General features: G+C 39.6%; 1 protein-coding gene across 1 annotated transcript in view; it reads left to right on the top strand.

Annotated features, from left to right (window-relative positions):
- LOC108872819 (contactin-associated protein-like 5) overlaps positions 1-20,788 on the top strand; it is a 70,937-nt gene that overhangs the window by 41,743 nt on the left and 8,406 nt on the right. The window contains 10 exon segments of the mRNA XM_018660702.2: positions 608-727; positions 3,774-3,974; positions 7,951-8,107; positions 9,180-9,307; positions 10,630-10,694; positions 10,696-10,801; positions 11,735-11,953; positions 14,929-15,168; positions 17,220-17,447; positions 20,305-20,438. Coding sequence (XP_018516218.2) covers positions 608-727; positions 3,774-3,974; positions 7,951-8,107; positions 9,180-9,307; positions 10,630-10,694; positions 10,696-10,801; positions 11,735-11,953; positions 14,929-15,168; positions 17,220-17,447; positions 20,305-20,438 — 1,598 coding nt within the window.

Genomic DNA, 20,788 nt, shown 5'->3' on the forward strand with positions numbered 1-20,788 from the left:
ATCAACATTAGTTTAATTAGCTAGATAGCTACTTCTCTTAAAATCTGCAAGTCATTTTAGCTGAAAAAAAAAGAAAAAAAAGAAATGACGGGCGCTGGTTAAAAATAAGAGGCTTTTGTCTTCTGTCTGAAATCAGGGACCCAGAGTTTCAGCGATGTGTCAGTTTGGTGATTGTTTTCAGATACTTAATGTGGAGGATTACAAGTTCTTCAAGCAATGCTAAAAGTAACATTTGGTCCAAATATCCTGTTCACATTCATATCATTTTAGAGATACACAGTTTTGCCTCCACAGTGAATATATGTTTATAGTAAGCAAATTCTGATCAAGCCTCTTAATAGTCATTTATATAACTGTCGCATCCAAATAGGAGTTGTTGCTATGCTATTATCTGTATTAGAACAAAAACTGCTAAAAAAGTAGATACAGATAGAACTGGAACGTATGTCACCAACAGCCACCGCTTCACTTTTTTAAAAGTATGAAAACAATGAATACATAATAAATATGTGCACAGTCAGATGACTCAGCTGGGAGAAGCTGTTGGAGTGTGGGCTGGTTCTTGAGGAGGAATAAATGATTTCTCTCCCCGTTCTGCTCCTTCCAGCCATCTACGAGTCGTCCTGCGAGGCCTACAAGCTGATTGGCAGCTCCTCTGGCTTCTACTCCATCGATCCAGATGGGAGTGGTCCCCTGGGGCCCACACAGGTATACTGCAACATGACAGGTGAGATCACTTTAGTCCACATGTTGTCACCTTTACTCTTTTTGAGTTTCACTGAGAACTGGCAGAAGGTTCAGAGGCCACTCACTTAAAGATCACTCTGTATTGATCCATACCACAGTGGCTATCTGACAATTTACCTTCCAGTAAGCAATCATTATGGTCACTCAGGACAGATCCTGAGAGTTTATCTGTGGGAAGTCAATATCTTTTGTAAATGTCTGTGTGCTTACACTGCATTGATTCAGTATCTGAAATAGTCATTTAATCTATTATTGGATCATAAAAGTTATTTTCTGAGAACATGTTATTATGTTTATATAACATCCTGTCTTATGAAGTTGTTATAGTGCACCCCTTGGTTGCATTAGCCACAAGACGGATGATGTGCCTTTCAAGTTTCACTGAAAACAGCCATGTAAAAGCTGTGGCTTCTCAGATTAAAAAGTGTCATGACAAGATTACAGTTTAACAAGCTTAGCCCTACTAAAACCCCACTAGTGTCCTCTAGAGTCTACAATTTTCATTAAAGCATGTGGTCATTAAAGTCAAAAGGGTTAATCCCTTCGGAAACATTAATCTACTCAGTTAATTTCTTGGCGGTGTTCCAGCAAGTTATGATATTTTGTGTGCAAGGCTGACATTTTGAACTAATAATGGTGCTACAGAAAAGTGATCAAAATGAATAATTGTTAATACTCAGGAAAGCATAAATATGAGCAATAAATTTAACAGGTATACATCTATTACATATATATTTGGATTTTCTTGCATACAAAGTGGTGATTTTGAGCTGATTGTGGTGCTTAAGTCATGGTTCTACAAACACGTTAGCATTCATCATGTGGTGAACAGGAATTTCCAAATCAAATTTCACAGAAATTTGTCCATCGATTTCGGAAAAATACCATGTCGTGATATTTATGTGCTGCTCAGGGAGAGATCACTGACCTCTTGCTAAAGGAGGAGGAAAATTAAGGGTAAGGAATCAATAAAATCATAATGAACTGTGCTCAGGGCAGCACAAATATCCATACTAAACTTCATGGCAATTTCGTCTTGGAGACGTGCTGTCATTCCCATCTGACTTTTAATTATCTACAGTATACAATTAGTTTAATTTGGCAGTTTCATGTTACTAGTGTAGAAGCAAAGGGCTTCTGAATTTGGAAACTTGGAGCTTTCATTTTATCGCCCCATTAGACCTTTTGTATCAGTATAATCCTCTGAAGGCAACTGCACAATACGCTCTGTATCACCTGCACTGTCACCTGAGATGTGACATTTGACAGACAGGGAGAGGGATACAACCTGATCCACAGTCCCTGTGACATATAGGACAAAACATATTCAGTTAAGTTTTGACACTCTGGAGACAGTATTCATCAGTTAGCTGTCACCACTTTCTCCAGCTACTGTGTCCTTTTCAAGGTTAATGTACCAGTGATGTCATTACAGAGGAAAGAGCTGCCATCCATTTCTGTCTGGTACCAGCATTTTATGTTTTCAGTCTTCCCCTCACAAATCAGAATTGTTCGGTAGCAGCTATGCCTCCACTTGACCTCAATTAAAGAATCCATTAGAGATGTAAATAACTGTAAGCCTCACAACCTAACGTGTATAATCACGAAGCAGAGAGGGATTTCCTCTAAGGCAGGATAAACATGGAATCCACATAATGAAAATTGAGTGGGGATGGAAATAAGATGGAGTCCTCACATCTCCGCTTTGAAAGTAAATGCATATAAAATCAGTCAAGGGTTATAAATTCAAACTGATGTGTGTCAAGGTTTATTCATGGGATAGTTAAGCTTTTGATTTTACAGATTGAGCATGGAGAGGGAAGTCAAATCGATGCATCAAAACAGTTTATTAGATTTTCAGTCATGTAAGACTACAAAGATATGTGAAATGTCACCAGCAGCACATATGGTTCAGCCAAGAACACAAAGCATCCTCACTGACTCATCAATGAACCAAATGCTGAACTACATACAAAAATATGACACACCGATGAGTCAAACGATTGCATAGCTACCCTTAATATTATATTATTTATTTTTAGAGCAACACGTTCTGTTCCTTTCATGAGTTTGAACATATTTTGCATATTGTCTTTAATTTACTTATTTGTTTTTATCTTTTAAAAGTCAGCTTTTCCTTGCAAGGCCCAATTCAAATTACATGAATTCAGCTCGACTTAGACATGATTCACACGTGGGGCTGAAATATGAACATCAGGAATGGGCTTTATAGTAATCATAATCAAAGAGCAGTGATATGGCATCAGGGACGCCTCATAACACCGTGATAAAAAGTCTAGCATGTCAGATTTTTGTATTTTCCTGCCTAGAGTGACATCTCCTAGGACATGTTCCTTCATGTTGACCGATAGGACGACAGAGCACTATGGCATGCTTTTGGTGGCTTGTCTACAATGTCTTGACTGTCCACCCAAACAACTCACAAGGACATGAACATGGTTGGTTAGGGTCTAACTTGCAGTGTTGCCAATCTCCCAACCAAGAGTATTTATGGCATTATGATTGCCTAATCTGATGATCAAGACAAAAAATGTCTGATCTGTTATAAGGAAATCCACCGCTCTTTACACAATGGTGAAGACCATAAATCAGTTTTTCCCTCCCAGACAATTGGGCTTTTGCTCTGGATAATACTTGTATATATGTATTTATGTGATTTTGTGTTCAGAGTAATTGCAGATTATGTGTTAATGCAAAAAGGTTATTGTAGATTTTCCGTAGGAGGTGTGGGCAGAGTGCATATTTAAATTTGTAGATTGCTGGTGCAGTGGGTTTATACTAACAAACTGTGATTTATATTTAGGGGACATGGTGAGGACATTGTGTTCCTGTTAACAGGCCATCACACTCTTTCTTGTATTTACAGTAAAGGTGTGAACTGTGGGCTCAGGCTAACTGTAACCTTGTTTTTTCCGCAGGGGAGAAAATGTGAATAAGATCATGCTAACAGTCTAGCATTTATAGAAGATGCTTTATGTTAACAGATTAACTTCTTGTCCTTTTAGAGGAGAAGGTTTGGACAGTTGTGACCCACAACATCACAGCTCCCGTCACAGTCCAGAGCTCCACTCCTCAGAAACCTCACATCATGAAGTTCAACTACAGCACCTCGGCTGAACAACTACGTGCCATTGTATCAGGGTCAGAGCAGTGCCAACAGGAAGTGGTGTACAACTGCAGGAAGTCACGTCTCTTTAACACAAAAGGTATTTATTTTACTCTTAAACCAGCTGAGCTGTAGTTTTAATGAGTTACAATCACATCATTGTTTTTGGTGGGATGGTGAGGGATGGTGGTGGTGAAGTAAACAGTAGAAATATGGCATTCGTGTCATAAAGTAATCTACCAGGAGTACAGACAGGTGACAAATTACGGGAAAAACCTGAAAATTCTATAGTGCACTTGGGGTCACTCTTTTGTCCTCTATGTTTTTTATCTTCTTTTTCCTTTGTTACCTGTCTGTATGTGCTTGTGTGTATTTGTTTGGCCACCCTAGTGCTAAATGATGTCACTATGTGATGTGTGAAGTTGAGCTAGCAACCATTTTTTAATAAAGCCTTCTGCACTGGTCCCTTCACTGCACTCTCTCATTCATTCAAATAAATGAGGAGGCTGCAGGCAAAACTCAGTCTTGACATGGCCTCAGTGTGGACGTTGTGTGAGTTCACTGTTCTGTACTTTGCAGTAGCACCAGGGGAGTGTTTGTTGTTACATTGTGAATTGAAAGTCAGGCTGTTTGCGTTTTGTCACACTGGGAGCTGCTGCCCCTTCAGTACCCTCCCTCCTGCTTCACTCTCCTTGTTATATTTTCACAATAACCGGGAAGGCGGTCTCCAATCTTTTTGTGTGCATCCATCTTGAACTGCTCTGGCACCTCTATGCAGTCCCACACATCCAAACATTTGCTCTTAAATCATGAAACATTCATGATGTCCCAGTTTCCACCATTCCCTGGGTGCCATGCATGTGCAAACAAACAAGTTCATTATCGCATCAGACTTCAAAGAGAAACAGAAAACAAGCTATTTTATAGCTGCATGAGCACTTTCAGAAACAGACAGATTTTTTTCTTGTTTTTCATGCAAATATACCTTTGTTGTCTGAGAAGAAGCATCTCCTGTGGAAAAGGGTCAAATGTGTCTTTGCACATCACTTTGCTGAACGTGTAGATACAAACAGTATCCGTTTTGACCACTAACATACAGAACAGCATATTTAAATTAATTAATTGGACAAAATTGCATTTCGTCATGCTAATGTACGAGGAGAAAAACAATAAGCACAGCTGTTCAAAGCAGCCTACTCAGGGTTTACAGATGCAGGTATGCACCAAGAACTGTTGAAGTTTACATCCATTTATAGACCGTAGCTATATAACAGGTCTCCTCTCTGCCATCTCTCCTGTCTGTCTCTGCTGTTCACTTAAACCACAGATTTTTAGTCACATAATGCCCTTGCAATGGTGTTTAACCATCCTCGGATTTGCATTGTTAAACACCTGTTAGTTTGCTTTTCTCTTTTCCTTATTTAAAACCTTTAATTAAGTTAGTTTGCTTAAGGATAACTCTCTGGCTTTTAACATTACAGTGAAGTAACAAACATTCAGGATGCCCCCTAACTCATAATTGATCTTGACTATAATCCCCCCCACCCCCCACTACACGTTATATTAACGTACATCTATGCATTACATTAACGCACATCTCCCCGGACAATCACTGCCACCTTCAATCATTTGCACTCTACACTTTACACTTTAATTTAATTATGTATATTTATGCTCCTTTACTTATGTTCCTGTAAATATAGTTTTTGCTTTTTGCTTTTTGCTCTTTTCTTGTTATTATAATTATGCTTTAGCACCAATATACCAAGAAAAATTCCTTGTATGTGCAAACTTACTTGGCAATAAAGTCTGATTCTGATTCTGATTCACAACAGCAATTTAATAGCTGCTCTGCTTAGTGTCCTTTTCTCCTTTTCTTCTTGCTTGTTATTTTCACACTTATTTTTATCCAGCAGTACATTTATTTAGGTATTTGTTTCCCGTGGCTACACGCATCCTGTTTCTGCATGAAACCCTTAAAGCTGCATGAGGCAACTTGGCATTTAGAAAATCTTCATTAAAGCCTGCAACACACTCATCTTTAGACACCTGACTGGTCTGGCTGGTTGTGGTTTATTCAAAATGGCACCAACGAAATGAGAAAGCCAATTTTTACGCTTTTGTTTCGCTGTTGTTCTAAATCTTTGCTGGAGATGGGTTGCAGCAGAAGAATGATGATGCTGGCCTATACAACCAGCAGCTGTTGAGATGTAGCTCGTATTTTTAAAAAAGTAGCTGTTTGCTCGAGATTGATGCACTACCAATTTTTGATGACAACAAACTCCCATGGAGTTTATATACTCTTCCTGTAAATCACTTTGGACAAAAGTCTCAAAATAAACGTCATTTTATGTCCTACTTATCAACTTAAATTATAGATATTTTTGTTTTTATTACCATTTCAATTTTGGACTGGGCTGAGTCTTCCTTCAGCACCACCTTTGCTGCCCAACTCTTTTGTAATGTGGCTGCTTACGGGGCTTTGTGCAGCTCTTGTAAAATGACATAAAGCGAGGGAGTAGGATGCATTTGCTTTCTTGCTGTGAATAAGTCCTGTCAATATCCAGCCAATTTAAGGGAGAGAGTGAGACTGACCTCTCCTTCAGGAAGTATTGATTGTTGCCTTTTCTTATTTGTGTACCTGTTCGGTGTCTGAGAAGTGGTTTAAAACAGGCGGCAGGATGGACGGGGATGTGTTGTGTCTGCAGTGAGCGCAAGGACAGGGATAGAGGGTAAAGACAATGAAGTGTGTATTATTTTCAGCTTCTGGGATGTAAATGTTGGCTCGCTGGCCTGACTTGTTCTAGCCTACGTGATCTCCTCTTCTCCCTGTTCGTAACTGTTGCATTCTTCATCTTTACAATTTTGGTCCGACTATGGCATTAAACTGTTTAGACTGTTGTGTTGTCTGATGAACTGATGACCACTCACACTGTTCAATGTCTTAGCTGTGACTTAGATGAATATGACATGGGTATCCATACATAAAAACTGTGCCTAATGCAGCTGTAATGTATGGGTGGGAAGAAAGCAGCACAGCATGTGACACTTGATTACATATTCTGACATGCAGCTTAATGGGCTTCTCCCTCCTTGCTGGCCTCATCTGTAATGCAGGGTCACGTTGTGTGACAGATGACTGAAGCTGAAGACCACTTAACCTCATAGCGGAGGCAATGAATTGAGCCTTTATGGCTTTGCTGTGGCCTCATTGACACCCACAGAAACGTTATCATGAAATGTGAGCAGAGAATCAAAACAAATAGATTTATACAATGAAGAAAATAGCCCATTTGGTTTAAAGTTCAAAGTGCATAATTCATGAGGAAATAGGCCAATTTAAAAGATTATCAAAAATGAAATGTTGGACTTGAAAGCTCAGTGATCAAATCTGTAATGTGAATTCTATTTTTTTTTTCCTCAACTGTTCATTCTTTTCTCTTAAATCGGAAGTGTTTATCAAAAGGTCTTAATAGAAGCCTTCAGCCTCCAGCACAGGGTTTTTTATGTACACGTGTACACCTAGCCGTGTCATCACAGTGTACACATTTTACTTTGTGTATTGCTGTATTTTTAAGGGCAAAAAATGTTTTTCATCTTTTCACCTCTGCTCTCTTGAATAATTCCTGATCTGTTGACTTATGACCAAAATGTTTTAATTATGTAAAGCCTGTGTTTTTCTTTTCTTTTTTTTTTTTTACATTTTCTTTACTTCCCCATTCACCGTTTTATTTGCTCATTTCACATATTACGTAAGCCTTTTTTTAGCACTTAACTGCCTCTGACAGAACAGGATTTCTGAATTTATTTTATATATATATATATATATATATATATATATATATATATATATATATATATATGTGTGTGTGTGTGTGTGTGTGTGTATTTGTTTTTTTCAGTTCACTTCCATACATATTGTTTTTTGAATTTTAGCATAAAGCCAGTGAAGCAAAACAATGCAATGCTCCAAATATAAACCATGACCTTGACCTACTTGAGCTAGAGCTCAGGCACTGGCAGGCATCGGGCCATTGCAGTGGTGACTGACTGCTGGGGCTGGTGTATTGTTGCAGATGGCAGCCCACTGTCCTGGTGGTTGGACCGCGAAGGAGAGAGGAGGAGTTACTGGGGAGGCTTCCTGCCCGGGGTCCAGCAGTGCTCATGCAGTCTGGAGGAGAACTGTATGGACATGAACCACTTCTGCAACTGTGACGCTGATACAGATGCATGGTACAGAATGCTGACATTTGACATTTCTTGTCCAGAGAGAAGATCCATTTTTGTGATATATTTTTATTGAAAGAGGTGTTTCTATTATTTTGTCTATCTCATTTATTTCAGAGGGAGTAGGATACATAACAGAAACACCTCTTTGTATAAATACAATTCAAGAACACCACAAACTACATCCAAACAATAATCGTAAAGTTGAATCATCGCCTCTCTAAAACAGTTTCAACATTATAACCTTCATTAAGAAAGGATCTATTGCAGCACTGGTGTATAAGACTGCAGTAATGCATCTAATAAACTGGCAACTGAGTATATATCTACCCGACACTTATAAGATACACATCGTGATCTTAATATAAGGTTCCCAATATGTATTCTCAAACATGAAAAGATCAGTGATCTCTCAAAACTACTGCCCCGATATAATCCACAGACAGATAACAGAGATAGAATTTATCACTATTTAGACATGTCATTGATTATGGATTCAAGAAATAATAATTCAGAGAGAATATTCCTAAATCACTAAAGCCACTCACTCAGCTCAGACTCAGTTTAATGTTTTTCTTCTGCACCTATCTGCATCTGCAGAGTGCTCAGAACGTGTTTATCGAAAATTAAATAAATCTGTATTCATGTGATTTCTTCACTCCAATTTTTAGAGCTCATTATCTGTTTTAGAAAGTGTGAGAACAGTTTCACATACTAGTGTTGCCACCAAAAATGATTAATTACAGCTCATACGTAATGTTACAATTATAATCAAACTAATCATAATTTCTGAATAAAGAAACAAAAGCTGCTTTACAGTTTTGGTTTAGAAGATGTTCTGAATGTCTTTGCATTCTCTGTGTTAATCCACTCCAAAGCTTCTCTGGATTCAGCTCAGTTTGCATATTTCCAGAGGCAGTTGTCTGCATTGTGATAGATTGCTCCCATTTTAATGTGTTTACTTTGCATTCTGTGCTAATGCAGAGGAATGGATGCCTTTATCTGGACCCCCATAAAGGCATCCAGCCCTCAAGGGCTCTGTGTTGCTATTTATTTGTTTCTTTTTTGTCTGTCACAGGGCTAATGACACGGGAATACTCTCCTATAAAGACCACCTACCCGTCAGCCAGATAGTCATTGGAGACACAAACAGAACGGGCTCGCAAGCCATCTACTACATCGGCCCTCTGCGTTGTTATGGAGACAGTAGGTGATCACCTCAGTGTTGGAGCTACTGTGCCAGATTTGGTTGCAGATGGAGGCTTAGTGCTGATCAGAGGCAAACAATGTTCAGATGATGTTGCTTTTGTCTTTATCCATGAATAGAGAGTTAAACCTAATCTGTTCTGCTGTTAGTCTGACACTGTCTGTGGACTGTAGCGGACTGTAACCTCTAAAATTCTGCTGAAACCACCAGTGGGTCTGTCTTTACAAACTCGTGTTGTGCAGCCAGGCAGGGGGCGACAGAGCTGGACAGCAGCACTGGAACATGAAAGACATTGTAGATATTTACTGCTTCATGTCCCACAGTGAGCTGTGGACACAGGGCAGGGAATTTTTAGCAGCTCATCTGCAGTCAAATGTAGTTCAAACCCCTTCTTTTTTATTTGAAATTCAAGCAGAAAGACCAGAGTTTCTTAAAGACACGAAGTAGGTTATGTAGAACACATCTACAGTATTTCCAGTCACAATATACCTGGGATGTGACATATTTTAGCTTTTTGGGTCTGGCTACTAAACATTTTTAACACATTGTGACACATTCTTATCATAATCTGGACTATTTTACAATGAATGTTTCAACATGTGCTGTAGATGAAAAAATAATTTTAATATAATCAGTTAATGCAGATGTAAATGTAAAGTGTATGGCAACCAGTTTTTCTGATGGTAGAAGTAGTGTAGGGAATGTATATTTAGTTTCTAATGAATCCTGAAGTTAAACTATATAATATTTTATATTTTATAAGAGAAGATGATTTGCTTTTATGGTATTTATGGTTATCATTTAACACTGGCATCATAGATCCTACAACAATGGGCTCTCCAAACAAAAGTTATTGAATTATTGTTATTATTTTTTAATGTTCTCCAATAAAACAGCTCATTAAAAAGCTGGCTAGATGCAAAGACTGACTTGCACCAAAACAGCACTCTGGTTGTTGTTCAGATACTCAAATGCTTACTATCTATTTGTTGCTTCTTGCAATTCCATGGATAATAGCTGTTTATCAGTAGGAAAGGAAGTCGCAACGTCCTGTTAGGAGGAGGTTGAGACAGATGGTTGGATGCACAAAGTGTGTGAATTTTGACACCACAGATCACAGTTTGCTTCCTGTTTGAAATAATAATGACAGATATGATATCACATTATGTTAAATGCCTCCTTTCTTGTATTGCATCACTGCAAATGTGAGAAAAAAGATGCGAGTGAGGGAAAAAATTAGATCTTAGAACACTGAGACAGCAACCTTCCTACCTGGACTTCTTTTCACAACTCTCCTCTTTGTTTTTCCTTTTTCTTTCAGAGTCTATATGGAATGCAGCCTCTTTCTACCAGGAATCATCGTACCTCTACTTCCCCACCCTGCAAGGCAGAGCTTGCCTCTGATATCTCCTTTTACTTCAAGACCAGCACCCCTTCAGGAGTGTTTATGGAGAACCTGGGTCTCAAAGACTTCATCAGAGTGGAGCTCAGCTGTGAGTCAACATTTAGCCCAGAATAAGAGGAGTGTGGCATGCACAAAGCACATGACAAGGGCATGCACACAGACTCCAGAAAGAGTAACCAGACATAATAACAGCTACAAAAGCTGTCAGTGATATATATATATATATATATTTTTTTTTTTTTTTGCTTTTCTCAGATAGAAATGCTTGCTATACAGTAGTTGACAGTTTAATTTCCCAGAGAAGCAGGCTGTCAAGCCTGCACAGCATGATGTAATCCTAATGACACGATGTCATGCTGTCACAGGAGACATTAAAAGCATTTCCTTATTGCCCATCTATTGAAGCTGAAATCCTTAATGAATACACCAGATGGATACAGAAGCAAGACATAATCACAATACCTTATAGATTTACTATAACAGAAAACCAGGTATATTTAGATTTAAAAAGGTGCTCGTTGAGATGAGAACCAATAAAGGGATACACTGTAGTGTTCAGGTTTTTACATTTGCATTAAAGAATTCAGGTACATAAATGTGTGGTTAGTAAACAGCATATTTAATAAGCACAGAGTACATGTCCACTCACGGGAGAGGTAGTTCAAGCAGCACCACTTTAGTTTATTTATCGCAGGTGTTAAAAAGATGTGAGATTGTTGATCACAGTGTTTTTTGTTCACAAACCTGAGGGAGGAGCTCTCCGGATATTTGTAGCCATTATGTATTACTGCAGCATCAGAGGCATTGTGAAATATTGACAAGCTGTCAGCTGAACCCCCTCATAAATCTATTCAGGTCATCAAGTTTTCCCAGCAGCATTGTATCGCATTGCATCAGAAAGGCAGGACAGAGTAGAACATAAAAAAAACCCTAATATCACATTCAGTCTGTATGTGTGTGTGTCTGTCTGTATGTGTGTGTGTGTGTGTGTGTGTGTGTGTGTTCCCCACTGGCCTCCCAGCTCCCTCAGTGGTGACTTTCTCTTTTGATGTGGGAAATGGTCCGGCGGTGCTGTCCGTGAAGTCCCACCTCCCCCTGAATGACAGGCAGTGGCACTACGTGAGAGCAGAGCGCAACGTGAGGGAGGCCTCGCTGCAGGTCGACCAGCTTCCCCTCCGCTTCCTGGAGGCTCCCGCTGATGGACACCTCCGTTTACGGCTCAGCAGCCAGCTATTCATAGGTAGGCTCGTTGTTAGGCTTAACGCACCTCCACCAGAAACAAGTGTTTATTTAAACCTACATGTAGCAGACACAGAGCAACATTAACATTCGTTTGGAGTCATGTTTCTGGTCTCCTGATGAATTTAAGTCCAAACTTCACTTTCTCTTTGGTCTCAGCGAACTCCTGAGGGAAATATCTGGCTCTTTAGCTGCTAAATTCTCCACTTTGTTCATATAGCGGCTGTTTGGTGCTGAGCAGGTGCTGTACAGTGGGTTTATCAGAGCTTTTTTTTCTTACTGAAACCAGCTGCCTGCTGGAAATGAGGTTGATAGTGCAGCTTTAAAGGAAAGGTTCAGATTTTTTAAAAGTCAGTCTTAATACAACACTCACATGCCATATGTGCTTTGATTTTAGAGTTGTGAGTTGTGAAGTCAGAGGAGCTATTTAGGGAGCCCCTGGCTCTGGAAGCCCCCATTTAGTTGGAGCATTTCTACGGCCTGGATCAGCATGAAACTCACCCCAATATCCTCCAAATCAAAGTAAATTTTCTGTGGAGGCTAATGATGACAGTATTAATAAAACATCTAATCACTTTTAAATTCTGGGTGAATGCCAACAGTGGCTTAGGCTCATGGGTATTATAATATTTAGACCCATCCACTATGCCAAAATGATGCACAAAATGTAGAAACAAAACTGGTGGCCATACCACTACATCCTCCAGGAGAGTCCTGTGTTTCCATGTTAAGTAACATAAAGGATGTCGTTAAAAATGAGAATTGAAATGGGAAACAGAATGGGAAAAAACACTTCACAACTCTGTTGGTTGCTGTAATCATTTCTCCTCTCCAGACCAGCCTTGAAGTGATTCTTTTGTAGCACGCTGTAAGAAATGGGAGACAAAGTGCACATGGCTTGTTTGGTGCTAAAATACATTCTAAAGTACAAGTGACACTAACATGAGGCTTCAGTAGTCTGTTTTTGAATGCAACTTTTCCTCCTGTTTCCTCCTCTGGCTCCTGTTTCTTGTGTGCACACCAAAAACCAGGACAAAGATACCCACTTGAGTTGTCCAATTCAGACTACAGAAGTCTCATAATAGCATTAGCTATTCTATTAATGCATTTTTCTACTGAACATGGACTGGATTTTGTTCCTTATCTCTTACTGTGTAGTCACACTAAAGGTATTTCTTCGCAGCCAGTATGGAGAGCAAAAATGATTACAGCTAACAATAGCTCCATAAAATTCCTGTGACTATTGCTTTAATATAGACTTTGAAGATTTACAAACGTATCCTATAAGCTACTGTGAAGAACTAATTTATTTTATTGTTTTTTCATTATTGGTCTGGTCGAGGAGTGCGGCTGCTCTCTTTGTCCTGTCACATTTCTCCAGCAGCCTTTCCCCGTCTGACATTTTAATGTGTCCCCTTAATAATACACCAACCCTTTGGAAGAGACAGAGATACCAGAATGCACTTAATGGATCATGTAGTTCAAGAAATAATTTATTAATTATTAAAACAGAGACAATAATCCTCTGTGGATCTCAGAGATTAGATTTTCATAAGAAGTTACAAAGGTGTCATTTTATGAAAGGACACATTTATTCTTTTAGAGACTTAATATGAACATGTGATTATGTCGGTCACAAAGGCCCTCACTGCCATTTTAGAACTGATTGCTTGGATATTTGGATTTGCTGGTAAGAGGTGGGAATATAACAAAGAAACACAGCTGTACTGATATTTTCAAACTAAAATCCTTCAATGCCAGTGTACACAGTTCACAAATGTAACCTGACCAGTAAAAGCTCACATATAGAAATAATATCTACAAGAGCATATCACATATTCAGTTAAACAAACATATAACATTATGTGATTTTACCTACATGGTAGTCCATATCTTTATAATGCAATTATGTACCTGCTTTCATGTAACCAGGTGTCTAATACATCCTTAAATAGAGCAGTATTTGATTGTGCCAGTTGTTAACAAAACAAGAAATAATATGATTATTACTGCAAAAATGTTTGAAATACACAACTTGTGCAGTATATTATGTAACACAGAAAGGCTGTTCGTTATTTACTTTAAACGCTCTCTCTCTTTACCACAGATACCTGATGTTTCTGTTTAATTACACGGTAATTACTCTAAAAGAACCCGCAAGCCATATTAAATGCATTGAGTCTAATAGCCAAGCTCAACACATAGAGACAGGTTTCCACAGTGTGACAGACATTTCTCAGCTAAAGCTAGCTAAGGGAAGCTTGGGTTCACAGTACGAAAACTACCCTCACACTATATGCTGTATTGTAACCAGTAACATCAGTGTGTATTATATACTTGTTGGTTGTCAGCCGGGGTCAAGAGTCCTCTCCCAGTAGATGTGCCTCTCCTGCTAGATATTAATAGTAATAACATTACTATGTATGGAATCCTGCTTTTGTCATTAAAATATCAAATATCAAATATCAAACACTAGACATATGCCAGATGTCAAATGTGAGTGTGTACACTGTATGAATGCCTGCAGTGTGCAGCAAACAATGCAGGATTTAGCAGGTATCATTCATCCAGCCTCAGGGGAATCATGAAATGAGATTATACCCACCTGTTTTCTTTTTTCAGATAACTTAGAGGAATAACAGTGTGATACATTTTCCAACCAAAGTCTCCCAACTCTATGAAATGTAGTGTATATTAGCAGCTGTCACCAAGCCACAAACATTTGTTTTCTATATGAATGTCATAGTAATGTCCCTTGGAAACCTGTCTAGTCCATTATGTTATATATTTAGTCTTAATGAGGTTTCACATGCTTAAGTACCTACAGAGTTGCTCTAGATGCACACTGGAATTAAGTAAATGCTTGTTGTGAATCCTCATCAGCCTTAAAGGGAGCCGTGATTATAAAGTCATTATAGATGCTTCTTAGCACAGCCAGCACGCATTAGATGTGACTAATGCCCATCCTCTTCCCAGGGGGAACGGCGTCCCAGCAGAGAGGCTTCCTGGGCTGCATCAGGACTCTGACCGTCAACGGTGTGAGCTTTGACCTGGAGGAGAGGGCCAGGATGACGCCAGGGGTGAGCTCCGGTTGTCCCGGCTACTGCAGCGGCTCCAGCAGCCTCTGCCACAACAGAGGGAGGTGTATCGAGAAGAGCAACGGCTACATCTGCGACTGCTCCCAGTCTGCCTACGGGGGAACCACCTGTAACCAAGGTGAGTCCTGGTCAACTTGTTAAAAAGCTGCACATCTTCTATAATTCTTTTAGTAGATTGATGTTGATTATAACAAACAAAAAAATCGATCATTGTCAAGGTTATTCCATTAGAGTGCACCAATAAAAATGCAAGTAAAGCAAGAAGCAATTAATACTTGTCCTGACCCGAGACTCCAAGAACATTTAAAATGCATTAGACCAAATTATCTCCTGCAATATGTGAGGACAGAACAGAGCACAGACACCTATCCACTAATGCTCAACGCAGATGGAAGAGCAGTAGGCTGAGCAAACAACTACATAGATATGGTAGAGAGACATAGCTTTGAAGATCCATTCTGGCTACAAATCTGGCTAACCACACTGCACTATTTAAACTGTCTACTCCTGCTCAGTTTGTTAAATATGAAAGTGGCATCCATTTCAGAATACAGTTAATCACACTTCTGTTCAAAGATAAGTCTGGTTTATTACAACTTGGATCTTACCACAGTTAGTTGAGTCATTGTGGAAAAGTCACAGTAGGTTGTAGGCCATAGTATCCTTTTGCTCCCTTTTAATAATGATAAAATCTAACCTAACTAATCTACAATCTAACTTGTGAAATGCACACCTCTGTGACTGGCAGTTTGTGATTCATTTCATGCTATCTAAACACTGAAATGAATTTTATTGAACATTTATCGACCATTTATTATATTTCTATAGAGGATGATTCTACCATTTTATATTGCAATATTATTTTATATCAGGGTTGTTATTGTTTTATCACCCAGCACTACTGTGAATAAGTTATTTTGTGTTATTTTATTTTATGCTTATCACTTCGTTTTGTGTTTCTGCATGTTTGTGTTTTATGTCGGTTTGAATCTGTGTGCTGTTTGTTAGTTTCCTTGGCAAGTATGTGGATAATATGTGTTGGCTGTTGACAGCCAAGGCAATTCTATTTTCTTTTATTTATTTAGTGTATAAGCCAAACACTTGTGTTAAAACAAGCCACCCAGCAATGATACACAGCTGAGCAGCAGAAGCCTAGAGATTATCTGCTTCAGTGGCTGAGCTAGCACCTACTGCTGAGGCTGCTCTTAATGTGACTGTGTTGTTGCAGCAGTATGAGGCAGTGACAGTGGTGGTGTAATCATGACTTGATACATCCTGTGGGTTCCATGGGTTCCACCTTTCATTTACCCCAGGAAACATGAATTTGATCTGAAAGTTTAAAGTTTTCACCCATCAAGACACAGATAGCCAGGCTGTTTGTAAAGGGAGTTTTAAGTCTCAGGACCTGTTGAGGTAACAGTGGTCTCATTGGGGTCCACAGCACATGTGAATCACAGCCATGTTTGAGTAAAGTCCTCCACTACTGTTTTAAATATACTCATCCATTTCATACCACTCCACCACGTGGGTTAAGTAACAACCTGCAAGTGGAAGGACTTTGATCCTGGAGTTTATCCCCAGGACAGCACCTCTTCCAAGGTTTGGAGCTGTTTTACAATCGTACAATTTCCTGAAGGGGACAACAGGCTACTTTAAAGGAGAACTCCACCAATTTTAAACATCAAAGTATGTTTACACCACAAATAACATGAAATATTTTAAGATGCTTTGCTGCAGCCTTGCTCTAATAGATGGGCACCAATATGTATCTCTGGCTACTTTTAAGCAGGTGCATTATAAATCCACCTGAGTCTTCATGTACCTGCAAATATATGCTACTATAGTTCTGAAGACAGGCACTGGTTTGGCCAGATTTCCATAAAACCCAGTGGTTGTTGATTGTAATATCAAAAATATTAATTACTGCAGTTTAAATGACCCAATGACCTTAACTGTAGGTGTACCCATTAGGCAAACTAGATATTTAACCCCAGCACTGATAAGGTTGTGTGGATTATTCTATCTAATACTGTCATATTAAGAGATGTAATCAAAATTGCAGCCTGTATGGGCTGTGAACTACATTATAGTCTTTTGATCCAGAGGAGTTGTAACAGAGCCTCCTGCGCTGAAACCTTTTATTTTCCCCTGTGTTCCCTGTGTGTGCAGAGGTGTCGGTGTCCTTTGACAGAGAGTCCTCCGTGACCTACACCTTCCAGGAGCCCTTCTCAGTGATGCAGAACAGAAGCTCACAGGCCACCAGTGTTTCCACAGAGAGCAGCAGCAGGGCCAGAGAGGATGTTGCCTTCAGCTTTGTCACCTCCCAGAGGCCGGCCATGCTTCTGACTGTCAGCACCTTCAGCCATCAGTACATCGCTGTCATCCTGGCCAAAAATGGTACATGGAGATTTTACAAATCATTTTAAATCCTGTTACCCCTAATTATTTTTGGCAATGGAAAATATAGCTAATTATAGACTTCCTTGAATATGATCTTCAGTCTTGACGATGATGATATGGAAAAAAAAACTGGAACATAACCTAAATCAGCATCTGCGTTGTTAACAAACACATCTTTCACCTAGTTACATCGACAGTTCCGTTATGAACTGGTTGCTTTGCTTGTATAAACTGGTTTTATTCTGTTTTCATATGAAAACATCAGCTCTTTAACCACTGGCCTTTGAAACCATTTCAAATTCATTCAGATAAAATGCTGTACAGTTCACATTTTTATATGGCGGCAAATATTGGGATGGAAACATACTGTTTGACATTTGAAGCTGTCTCTGAAGTGTTGCCCTCAGGTCTTCAGCCCTCAGTTGAAATGACAGTGATGTGATTCAACATGATGACTGACAGGTCAAAATGTTGCTTTATTTTGAAGGTTTTCATCTACTACATGGGGTGTGCAGTCATGGAATCTTTTGCCTTTTTAGATCATTTTTTCTTGCTTTTACCTTTAGAATAAGTGCAAAGTCTTCATACCATACCATACTATTTTCTTCCACTTATCTGGGGTTGAGTTGCCAGGGTAGCAGGCTAAGTAGGGTAGTCCAGATGTTCCTCTCCCCGGCAATGTTTTCCAGCTTCTCCTGGGGGATCCTGAGGCATTCTCAGGCCAGATGTGAAATGTAATCCCTCCAGCAAGCTCTAGTCCTACCCCAGAGTCTCCTCCCAGTTAGACATCCTCAGAAAACCTCCAAAGGGCAGCTCAATCAGATACCACCTCAACTGGCTCTGTTTGATGGAGCAGTGGCTTGACTCTGAGTCCCCTCCGCATTTTCCAGCTCCTTATGCTGTCTCTAAGACTGAGCCCAGACACACTGTAGAGGAAATTTTGGGATCATTTTGGGATCTCATTCTCACCATCCACCACCCAAAGCTCATGACCGGTAGGTGAGGGTTGGAACATAGATTGACTGGTTTGCCCAGCTCCAGTTCAGCTTCCTCTCCACTAAGGTTCAGTACTCATTGCTGCTGATGCTGCACCAATCTGCTTGTCTCATTGCATCGTTCCATCACTCATGAATAAGATACCGCGATACTCCTTCTCTTGGGGCCGACTCTCACTCCCAACCTGGAGGGAGCAATCAACTCCCAACTGCTTCACACTCAGTTGCCAGTATTTGATGAATGAATTCAATTTGGTGACCTTTGACCTGCAAATTCACAAATTTTGTCATCTTTTGATTCTGTTACACACTGGCACACACCGACTTGCATCAACAGCACCACAATGAACCATGGGAGACAGTCAAAGCAAAGCGGCACCTTAGGCATTTATTTAACTTGTCTGGTGATAAAGTGCTATGAGTATTATTGGTCACAACTGCAACTGCAGTTATTATATAGCAGACTGTTTTCTCGGCAGTGGGTTGGCCCACTTTACACTGTGATAATGCCAGAATTCACTTGGAAGTGGAGAGACATCATCCTGTTTAGGCAGAAAAAATAGCATCCACTTGAAGTACTAGGATCCACAGCATTTCTTTAATGCCCACCAAGAAAAAAAATTCTAGAATATGTGCAGATATTCCTATCATATAATGTGCAAATATGGGTGCCTCAGGGGGTCTGACGTTACTTAATGGAAATCTGAAATTGAACACATGTTTTTATGTATATGTTGTTGTTTTTTTTCAGTTCATTTGCACATTAGAACTTTGACAGGTGAGGATCATAACAGAAAATGAAGCTGACGGTGAACGTGCAGTTAATGTATAGTGTATCCGGTGCCACAGCCGCTGGATTAAATATAATACTGGAGCCACAACTGTGTGGAAAACTGATAATAGGCAAATGGACAATGCAGCTGTGTTCTGCTACATATTTGAAAAAACTATTTCTTAATTGGAATTCTTACAGTGCCATAAGCTTCAATCAGTCCTTATGCAAAGTAAAATCCTCATTCATCCAAAGGAAAACATTTGACAGCCCTCATATCATTAAACAGAAAAGTAAAAGAATGAAACTAAAAAGACCCATTTGTGCTCAGGCTAAAATGAATTGCTTAAAGTCTGAAGATGTCTTTAGAAAAGGTCCTCACATGTCTAACACTTGTTTCAGGGTATTTCCAGCTGTCAGCACAAGAAAGGCGTCAAAGCCTTAAGCTGAGAGCCTTTAAGCTGTATCCAAACTTTAGAGCATCAAGTTGAGTGACACCCATGTGCAGTTGCTAGTCAGAGTCAGTGTCCTAATACACTCTTTTGTGCCAAATCTGAACGCCCATGTTCCTCAGGTCTGTGTAAACATTGCACAGCAGAGGAGCCACTTCATCCACACTGACCTTCATCTATAGGAGCACTTGCAGGATTTGAAATGAGTCACAACACAAAGCCCTTCACCTACAGACTGGGAATTGTAATATTGACCCAGCCCCACTTGACAACGCATAGCTCTCTGACTCTATGATCTGGCAGCGGCTGTGTGTGTGTGTGGGAGAAAACAGTGAGCGCATATTGACTTATTCAGTGTGGGAGTGAAGAGCCATGAGATAAATATTTGTATATCTCAAAAGCCAGTTGAAGAAGTTTAGATTTAGCGACCTATTTATAAGCAAGCAGCCACATGGTTTCAGTCAGTAGGTGTTTTCTCTCTTCCTTTTTGGCATCATAATGCAAAAGTAGAATGTGTTTAATGTGAAATACAGTTTTCATGTAGTGGGCTGGAGTTGAACAATAATGAAATAATCATCCTTAAGCGCTCAGATGGGGATTTCTACAGAGATGTCTTTTTCATGCTCTGTATCCAGGGAGTCTGCAGATCTGGTATCACCTTCAGACAGACAGGAGTCCAGATGTGTTCAGCCCCACTCTCAGCAACCTGGCAGATGGACGTCTTCATCGAATCAGAATACACCGAGTGGGCCAAAACCTCTATGTGCAGGTGAGTAACAGGACACAGGAAGGCTTTGATGAGGATTAGAGATTATGTCCATGTGAAGCTGTTCTGCAGAAATGAGTTCTTTCAGCAGGAAGCAATGTACAGTTCAAACAGTGCAGTGTAAAATAAAGATAGAGAGGTGTGTTTGCTTTCAGTGTCTGCCCTCCAAGTTCAAAATCTGTTTGATACCAGTAGTCAGTGTCAACATTTTTACTATTTATAGAATAACTTAGCACCAGGTGAAAAAGCAATTCACTGTGCTTCAGGGTGAAAGTTTCAAGTCTGTTTTCACCTTTTGTTTTCACATCTCAAAGCTGTAAGAGTGCAAAGTTGAATTCATTCAGATAAATGCT

The sequence above is a fragment of the Lates calcarifer genome, linkage group LG1 (genome assembly GCF_001640805.2).
Source record: "Lates calcarifer isolate ASB-BC8 linkage group LG1, TLL_Latcal_v3, whole genome shotgun sequence".
Taxonomy (NCBI): Eukaryota; Metazoa; Chordata; class Actinopteri; family Centropomidae; genus Lates; species Lates calcarifer.